General features: G+C 36.7%; 1 protein-coding gene across 1 annotated transcript; it reads left to right on the forward strand.

Moving 5' to 3' along the window:
• Window positions 1–4321: 4321 nt before the first annotated feature.
• LOC149788878 (uncharacterized) lies at window positions 4322–9948 on the forward strand. The gene has a single exon (XM_089975017.1). The coding sequence runs from the start codon at window positions 4343–4345 to the stop codon at window positions 5753–5755; it is 1413 nt and encodes a 470-aa protein (XP_089831143.1). The 5' UTR covers window positions 4322–4342; the 3' UTR covers window positions 5756–9948.
• The last annotated feature ends 817 nt before the right edge of the window (window positions 9949–10765 follow it).

The raw sequence follows: 10765 nt of genomic DNA on the forward strand, positions 1-10765 counted from the left end.
TCTAATCTGTAGATTGCGTTTCTCCCAGTTGATCTTGTTATGCTGGATATCTTATGTGTAGTAACACTCCATGTGGGATCGGTTGCTCTTTTTTTTCCTCCTTCTAGTTCGCCTGGTTCGTATAAATACCTAACGGTGACATTACCCAGCAGTGGCTGCGTTGAAACATGTCCGCGTTCACTGACGCGGGGTATATATTTTTTTGTGATTGCATTTACAGGTCTCATGTTTGTTGTTCTGGTAATTTCATTATTCAGCGCGGCTATCACGTTTGGCAGTCTTGCAACCCATTCACGAGATCTCGTATCGTAAATGAATTCCCTCGCGTACTGGTATCCGAATAATCTCTCAGCGAGTGTTCTATTAAATCGCTCAACAATTGCCTGATCCCGATGAATTTCAGTATGCCCTCGTCGTATAACAACGTTATGCTGCTTTGTCAGTGATGATACCGCGCCCTGAAATTCTTTACCAGGATCAACTTGTAATAATCGGGGCCAGCTTAGAGGTCCTCGCTGATAAATTCGTTTAAACGCAGAGGCAACTTCAGCGGCTGTTTTAGTCGCTAACGGTTCTGCTTCTTTGTATCTACTAGCAACATCAACTACTGTTAGCGCGTATTTGTATATTTTTCTACGGACAGTATCATGAGGCAGGAATAGTATGTCAGCCTGATGAACTTCATTGGGGGTACTAACATCAAAATGTGCAAAGTTGATTTGTCGAGGTGGTGGTAAGTAGATTTGCCATATTGCTTGTTTTGACAGCCATTTTTTGGCAACCTCGCGTGTTACTGATGCCGCGTTGGCGAGTTTATTAATTGCTGAGTTACCTCTCCAGTATCCGATTGGGGAATAATAAATCGCTTGCATTTTTATTTAATTATCCAGCGCCTAATACTAATTTAGATTTCATCGCTGATCTTACTAACCAATTAGCGAGTGACTCCTTAAATGATTTATTTTTTATGGCGCTTAGTGCATGAATTAATTTTACATCCGCGATATGCCTGTCTTGTAGATCTTTACTTCGATAAGCAACATCATGTATGTAACACGCTGCGTCGATAGCGTTTATCGGATACTCTCCCGGTTTTGGTTTAGATTGTTCATCAAGTCTGATATCTAGTCGTGTCCCTGGACCGCAGTAATTGTATCCTGGGAGATGCTTTTCTCCGGGATATTTAGCCCAAGGGGTACCTGGAAGTCGTCCGAGGGTTGCTGCAATGTCACCTCCGCTGACTTTGTCAGGCTTTTTTTTTGAAATCTAAATTTTTTTGTGCCACATCGCGCACACTTACCAGAGAGTGCTTGTCTGTTATTTTTTGTTGTAATGGTTGTTATGTCGTTTGTAGGGGTTCGTGCCTTGCACTTTACACAATATAAATCCATAATTATTATTCTTTATATACAAATGGAGATCACTGATTTTTCTGCGACGCGAAGGAAAGAACCAGTCAAGCATAATTCCGTGCTACCAAATTCTATCAGAATGATCATCATAGGACCGTCAGGATCAGGTAAAACGCAACTGCTACTGAACATGATAATAAAGTGGATGAAATGGGACAAACTATACTTGATAGCTCCGTCTGTGGATGATCAACGTTGCTATGATGTTATAAAAGATTTTAATGAAAGTGCAAAAGCGCTGAGTGAAGACGGCGAGGATGTTGTTGAATTTATCACTGATATCGAAGAAGCTCCCAGCGTTGAAGACCTTAACGGGGAAATAAATAACCTAGTAGTGTATGATGATGTGATGCTGGACAAGCAAAAAAATCCTGCAAGAATATTTTCCCGGGGTCGTCATAAAAACACCGATGTCATTTATGTTACTCAACGTTACACACAAATACCAAAAGTAATCAGGGATAACTGTAATCTTCTTGCTGTGTTTAATGGAGTTGATGTTCATACGCTGAGAAATATTCATCAAACCTGGTGTAGCGGCGATATGGATATTAATAAGTTTAAGAATTTCTTTAGTCGCGCTCAAAGAAACCAGCACGGATTTGTGACAATAAATTTACACGACCCGCGGACACGATACCGTATCGGACTTGATACATTGTATGGCTAACATAAAAATGTTTTCTTGGAAACTCATTTCCCAGAGCAGCAGAGGGGGGGGGGGCGATCATGGATTTTTCAATGACGACCCCGCCACGGAAACTGTTTCAGATTTATTGAAGTAACCCAAGTTGTCAGCGGAAATTCAACGAGTTTGTCCCTGGAAACTCTTCGAGTTTTCGGGGGACATTTTTTTTTTGTTTTGTATTCTGAATAGAAGGGTTTATTTCGTCAAAATCGAAGAATAGTTTCATAAAGGGTTTTTGTTTAAAAAGTTAGTTTCGGTCTGTTCTCCCCCTCTGCTGCTCAAAATATGATGTAGTATTCAGTGCTTCAAAACCATAAAAGACTATGATCAGAACCTCTTTAAATTTAACATGGGGCATTCTTTCTCAGAGAACAAGTTGCCTAATGGGTCCATTTTGATCTTTTTTTAAATGATAACACCTCTCCATGGTCAGTAGAGATCTTCAGGGACAAATGTGTTTGAAACGCCACTTGCTCTTGGTGAATATGTCAGATATACTATTTCTACATAACTGGTCTTACAATGTAGGTCTCATTTCCTGTTTATAGAGTCGGAATATTCATTGGCGTGTACATGAAATGGCTCTTTATAGGACCTAGTCAGGACCGGCACTTCGCGGAATGATTCTCCCGCATGAAAAATGATCTCAGAAGTAGTCGCAAATAAAATACAAATATAGAGAAATCATGAGAGACCACCCGATGATACTAGATAAAACTATTCATTCATCACATTCCCATTTAAGTTACAGAGAAACATTTATTTTTAGTGCGAACCCGTGGGCCTGCCATGGCATACACTGGCCTCGATGTTGGTCGCTCGCGACATCTGATGCTTTCGTTGTTTAGTTGTGCACTTGTGGACACGATGGACCAATCGTGGTGCATGTGAAAATATTAGCTCATAAGTAGTACAGCCAATGTGAGTATGTGAGAAAGCTTGCCAGTAGCTTCTCGATGGTCGGTGGTTCTTTCCGTGGTTTTCCCAGGTTCTTCTTCCACCATTAATACTGGCCGCCATGTATAGCCTATCTTGTGCTGAAATATGGCGTTAAACCCCACAACAACAACAACAACCTAAGTAGTAAAATAAAATTAGAGTTAAAAAATAGGAAATATAAACAGTAAATTTGCCATATTATTTCACTTATGAATATTCTTACAAATAAGAAAGTTCTACCGCTTAGTAGATCAGGAACTTCCGTTTGGTTTGGTTCGGTATTTTACGGCACAGCCACACAAGTAGGTTATTTAGTTCCGATGCGATTGCAGTAAAACACACCACAGTTATTGACCCATACTGATTGTAGAATTCGAAACCGCAGCCTTTCGGTTGCGACTCCGGCAAGCTAACCAGGCATGCACCGCAGCTCCTTACTTACGTTAGTCAATTGTCGTATGGTGATATGCGGTGATCTTTAATCTCTGTACCTGCCTTTCATTTTAAGAGTTGTTTTTCTTGTAAATTATTCGCACCCACAGGCATTTGGATACGATGTGTATTGATATTCATGTTTTGGGCATAGTGTAAATACATATATGCGCATGTACATAGTTTATATCAATACAAGCTATGCATCCACCACCACCACCACCACCAAATTTGTCAAAACTGTATTCGTGATATCTCCTAATGAAAAAAGTATAGCCGCACACACAGCATTAACATCGATGACAAAACATTAACGCCAACACACACAATATTACGTCGATACACACAACATTAAGGTTGACGCAGACGCTGTATCCATCGCCAACAAAACGTGATAAATATGTTAAGTAATGCAACACTTACAGTGTGCAATGTTCTAAATTTTATTCAGATCGAAATTGTTGAATTTTAGGAGGATGTTGCACAAACCAGAAAGAAACTGTTTACGACTGACACTTAATTGAATCCGAGTGCACACTCAAACTGAGGGCCTTCAATAATACGGGGCATGCACCGGACCTGCCATACTCGCGTATGGTTAACACGTTCATATACGTCTGAATCTTTAAAGTAGGAATATTTCTAAGCTCTTAGTATACAAAAATACAAAGAAATATGCAGAAGGGTCAGTTGTGACTTCATTCAGATTCGGTATGTGAAGTAGAAATTTTGCTTTGGTGCGGATATTTGGTAATGTATTACGCTGTAACGTTTAATGATCTACAAGTATATCGTACAGGTACGTAAATGTATATCAGACAGGTTGGTAAAAGAATATCACATAGCAAGTTTCGCTTTATAAGCCTTCATCATGAACAACTCGTCTGCGACGGATCTCCTGCAGAGAATGAACGATGAGATAGCCATCCTGCTCATTCCAGTTTTCATATATATGGGAGTGCTGATGTTTACGGGGTTTGTTGGCAATGCTATTGTTTGTTATTTCTACGGGTATAAGACAAAGAGTAGTCCGACTACTTGCTTTATTGTAGTTTTAGCAGTATTTGATCTAATGAGTTGTACTATATCAATGCCAATGGAAATAGTGGATATCAGGTTTTTCTACTTGTTTCCAGATGCTACTGCCTGCAAGGTACTCAGAACAATGAATTTCGTTTGTACAATATCCTCTGGAACAATTCTAATTGCCATAGCGACCGAACGATACAGGAAAATTTGTCTTCCATTCAGGAAACAGATCACGGTTTTTCAGGCAAAATTGATCTGTGTCATTTCCACACTGATTGCCTGTGTGTTTTCCTGGCCAAGCATTGTGTTCTATTCAGTCGTGGCTGAAGATGTACAAATTCACGGATCAAAGGTCATTCAGGCATACGACTGCACAACAGTTAACGACGCGTCCTTACGGATTTATTTGCTTGCGTTCAATGTAATCCAGTTTTTGTTGTTCATTATCTCAACTATAGCGATAATTGTATTGTATGTGTTGATTTACAAACAGTTAATTAGAGTGAAAAAGATTAGAAAAAAGTGTACAGGCCCTCTTGGAAAATTAAGTCAACACAAAGACTCACTTCAGATTTACGACGATAGTGCTGAGTTGAGCACGCCCAGTATAAGAGTAATGCAGAGTAACCATTTAGAAATGGAACATTCCATTTCAAATGGGGTAGCAAATGTGCAAACAAAAGATGACAAAATTAAGAAAGAAACTTCAGCTGTGAAAGAAAAGTATACAAACATAGGCCAAGATAAATCAGTATACAATGATGCAAGTAAAATGCTGGTTGAATTGGAAGGAAAAGCAGGTATTGTATCGTACCAGGAAAAAACTCGTGATTCCCAAGAGACCAGTGGAGGTGGTGGGTCTATGGACCGAAATTTGTGCAATAATAGCACCAGTCTTATAAAAGCTTTCAACAGACCCAAATTCGTGTCTCATCCGACTCAAGGAAAGTCCACAGATATAAATACTGATAAGTACACCAAGATCACGCTTCTGATCACAATCATCTTCATTGTTAGCTTTCTCCCTTATCTCTGTCTGAGTTTCTATAAGGAGTATTTAGTAAGTCAAATGTCAGACCTGCAGATAGTGTTGTTTTCAATCGGAATCCGTTCATACTTCCTGAACAGTGTCCTCAATCCGTTTATCTACGGGTTCTACAACTTGAAATTTAGAGAATTTATCGCCAGTGTAGTTTGCGTGTGCTCTCGAGCGAATCGAAAAGGCGAACGGACGTCTGAACGTCGGTCAAAATAGCGACAAATATCAGAGAAGGTGCATACAAATCCATCTCATATATGAACTTAATACAATTACCATCCCATATATGAACTTCATGGCAATTGTATTAACACAGCCATCACAAACATGCATGGAGAAACATACATTATCATCAGCTACTGTGTGAGATAAAAGCAGGGCAAAACTAGTTGAAAGAAAAAGTAGTCTAATATGTATGTATGTATGTATGTATGTATGTATGTATGTATGTTTAACATGTTCTAAAGTTTTTGTTCATATTGTCGGTGGTTATCAGAAAACAAATGACATGACTGTCTTACAATTAGTGACGTGATTTCGTCAAATTTGCTTGTGAAATTAAATTTCTAAACGAAAGAAATTATATTAAAGTCAGTATAGATTCTTGAAAATATAACAGTATGGGGTGGTGATGTAAAGTTACCTACTCCTGGCCTATTTTTACGTACAAATCACATTTCTCTATCCAAGAGGAATCTTATAGGAGAAAATCAACGAAAGGTGTTAACGCAGACGATGATATCGAAGGATAGTCACATTGGAACCCATACCATAAAATTATTATTATTACTCAGGATCTCTGTTATTAGATAGTACCGACAAAAGGTGTTACCTCAGGTGATAATTATATTGATCATTAGTCACGTTAGAGTCAATATCCGACTGTTGTTATTATTGTAGAATCCCTTGGCAATTAAGGAAACGCTTTGGCTTTAGAATTTTGAGAATCTGAGACAATTTAACATTGTATGAATTAGATAATTTGAATCGACTGGTGATACTGATAATCGTCCGATTAAACATCTTATAAATCAGACGATTTAAATAGACCGTGATAATGCTAATCGTCTGATATCACTGTTCGATTCGTTTTCAAACATAAATTCTGATAGAATACTAAATTTTCTCCGGTTGAATAGAAACATAAAATGCAAATAAAAGGAAATGTGAACGTGTAATGTGCTAAAATCCCTCCCCCGAAACCCCTAAAAAAACCCTAATAATAGTTTCTCAGTTTCAAAAGCAAAAAACGCAGAGTGTGAATAGAAAAATATTAATATGTAAACCGACGATTTTTAGGTTATTTTCACTCTTACCTTTATGACTGGAATTTGGTCTTTGAAACTGTTACAGATTGGTACGTGAATTTCATTCTTTATTGCACCTACCTTTATTACTGGAATTCCGTCTTTAAATTCTTATAGAAGGTCCATTTTCCTTACAGAAAATATCATCTTGTATATCTGGTATTTTGTGATGGCATTGTTTGGAAATATTTCACTTTAAATTTATGTTCAGTAGTATTGTGTTAGTGTAATTAGTTCTAAGAAAATAAATGGATTCCGGTTGATAATTCAGCTGAATAGAGTAAAGGCATTATAAAACATTTTCAAAGCGTACAAGTGGCAACAAACACACAAAACACGAATTTCTGATGGTGACTTATTTCAGTCGGTGTTATTTTCTATAAGTAAAGACAGTGATGTCTCAACTTTGTTGCAGTAAAGTATTTTCATACGCGTTTTACTCAACTAAAGGATAATAAATGTATTTCTGAAATAAGGGAAACAATAATATAACTGACGAGACGGAAAATACACATATTACTGAAGTAAGGAAAACAAGTTTTACTGATATAATTGTGTGTGTGTGTCTGTGTGTGTGTGTGTGTGTGTGTGCGTGTGTGTGTGATATGGATTTTTAGCGGATCCTTAACAATTGTCCAGTCACACGATCTGCAGTGTCCCAGTTTATATTGTAGTCTAGCAGTGGGGCACCATGAAGCAGGCATGTAGCATCAAGTCTCAACAAGTCAAATTATTCTGACACTAGGCGGACGAGTCCGGACACCTACCTCTTAATTCTGAGCGCCAAGCGAGGCAAGTGATGGTACCATTTTTATATGTATTTGGTATGACTCGTTAGGGGTTCGAACACACGACCTCCCGCATCTGAGGCTGACGCTCTAACCTCTTAGGTCACCGGAGAGATCTGAATTACGGGAAATACACGTATGACTGAAGTATGAAAAAATAGGTTACTGACTGAGTGCAATGGAAACTACACACATGACTGAAAAATACAAAGATGGCTTTATAACTATACATACGTTCTTGAAAGTCACATTGCTCAGTACTTGGAAATTTTAATGTTGTGTAATACACAAATATTGCTTCGAAATTTAATGGAAATTTGCATGAGGCTTTAATCAAGATTGCCATTACGTGCAGTATGCAAATTTCTTATGATAATTTTTACAGCTTTATTGGAATAAAGACAGACTATATGGCTATTACGTACCATAGGCATAAACAATTATCATACTAATGACAATTAGTATAAAATGAGAATAATTACTTTTTGTTATCAAGATGGATATTATGTATAATTGTCATACAAATTTATCATACTATTTACATTTATTATATTATTAGAATAATTCACAATTATCACACTAATTGCAGTTATTATTAGATTAAAAACAGACTGTTATCAAGATGGATATTACGTATAATTGACATACACAATTATCAAACTAATTACAGATATTATTAGAATAATTAAAGACAGTTATCAAAATGGTTATTACTTACAATGTTCACATACTATTATGATCCATTAAGGTACTATTTATAGCTATTACTAGAATATAGACCAAACGATATCAAAAGAATAACATACTCCAGTATGATACTACTTAATGCTATTATAAGAACCTAGAGAAACTGTTTACCTATGTAATAGTTTCCCATATACTTTACTCAGTGGAGTTTAGAAATATATTCTGTACATACTTAATGTGTGTGGAGAGAGAGAGAGAGAGAGAGAGAGTTATGCATATTTAATTTGTGTTGTTTGAATGATAATTTATTGAATATTACCATGGACATGTATCTTGGACTTGATCTTGTCCAAAATCGAATTCATGTTCTGCCTGACCTGAATCATTGATTTTAATTTTGCAAACAACTTATTTATCTCAATCGGAGTTCAGAACATTAGAAATTCAACATGAAATGCCGGGTATACATGTTATTTACTACATTTATACGCTTTGTAAGCGATCGTCTAAGTATCGCTATGATTTGATCTTGTAAACAAATGAAATCTTGCAGAACTACATTTTCCAGGAGATAATGGTCTTTTTTGGTAGAAAATGGTAATTTTGACCTGAGATCAAGTAGAAGACCATATAATCTTGTTTATCTAAACTTTATTCACTCGTGGTGGAAGATCTGAGCCGAATCAGTTGTATTATTGTTGTGTCAGGTATTTAATTTGGGCTAGAAGTTATTTATTCAAGTAATCTAATTCATGACATTCTTCTCTGAAAATAGAAAGTGCTGAATTAACATTCCTGGAAACAGATTTATAGTGAAATTTAAAATGCTGATATTTTATAGGTTTGTATTATTGTGATCTAACAAATGACTGTTGGCACATCACCACGACATGGGCCACACTATTCACATCATCACATACCGCTTAGGTATATTTAGAGCTTTAATCCTTAGGACTTGTATTTGAATTCATAACATTAACTGAGATTAAATTTGTAAAAAAATCGTAAGTTCTTTTAACACTTGTCACTTCGCATTCTAGGGAAATAAATTATTTATTGAATTTTGAAAGGATATCGCTCTGTTCTGTTACTTTGCTAAAGACCATAGAGTCGTGTGTGTGTGTGTGTGTGTGTGTGTGGCCAGGGTCACAAAAAGAGGAGTCCTATTGTTAATTGTTATTACTAATCGCTTCGCATTCTTAAAACTTCAGTCATCGTACATTTTATGCACATTACTTTTCATACAGTCTACAGCAATATGTGTAACTATATGTTAAGTGCACTCGAAAGAGGGAAAGCAGGGTTGTCAGAAACGAATAATTGAATATTCAGATTTTTTCGAGGATGCTGCTCAAATAATAATAATATGCTCGGAGTTGTATTATTCTTTTCCCTGTTGTTTTTGTGAGACATCATAAATATCAAAGACGTGTCGCCAATTAATCAAGTTGGTACTGCTTTGTTGTATTTGTTTTCTCAATTCTGTAATTTAGGGATATGTTTCTCAGTCAACAGTTTGTCTATAGCTTTGTTCAATCAGAAAAAGGTACATATACGCATGCTTCATAAAAGTGTTTACTTTCAGTTACATATGCATATGCTTAATAAAAAACTGTTTACATTCAAACTATCTATAGTTCTTTTTTTAATTCGGGCTGACCAAATGAACCATACTGGGACCTCTTCAAATACGCCGCATGCAACATATGTAACCTGTAATTATAGGCCTTCAATTACAACAACAACAAAAACTATTAACATCGTATTCACCGTCATCCTAGTCCAGTCTAGGACGTGTTGTGTTGTCGTTGCCAATGGAGATCACCAGCAAGGCCTGGACTTGTGTATTCGGAAGCATCCTTGAGTACAAATACGCTTTCTGATTCATCTTCGTCTTGTCTGCGTTACTTTGCTGATCTTTGTGTTCGGAGATGTACTAGCTCTTTGCGCTTCAGACGAAAGAAATCTCCAAGCAACACATGCATGAACCGTACATGCCATTCTGGGTTTCTTATTCTCTCGACCAATTGTGCCTTTTCATGACGCCATGAACGTCAACATAGCCCAAGTAAAGGTGTGTATAGAGAGGATCTCAAATGGGTAACGATTTAATATTGAATTTATGAAACGAGTTGAATAATGTCAAGCTTTTGCGAGCCTTGCCTCGCAAAAGCTGGAAATTATTCAACGAGTTTCATAAATTTAATATTAAATTATTGCCCATTTGAGATTCTTTTTATCACACAGTTTTTCTTTCAGTGGAAATTATTTAAATAGAAAGAAGAACGAATAATTTTGCTGATTCTGAGAGACGGTGCACCTTTCATTTGTTGTGCATAAAATATAGTCCCCAAAACGGTTGAAGTAGTAAAAGTAGATTGTATTTTTTAACAAACTATAAATCAAAGAAAAGCTTTCATCCGAATAAACAGAACATTTTATAA

The sequence above is a fragment of the Sinohyriopsis cumingii genome, chromosome 11, assembly GCF_028554795.1.
Source record: "Sinohyriopsis cumingii isolate HCF-2022 chromosome 11, ASM2855479v2, whole genome shotgun sequence".
In the NCBI taxonomy this organism is placed as follows: Eukaryota; Metazoa; Mollusca; class Bivalvia; order Unionida; family Unionidae; genus Sinohyriopsis; species Sinohyriopsis cumingii.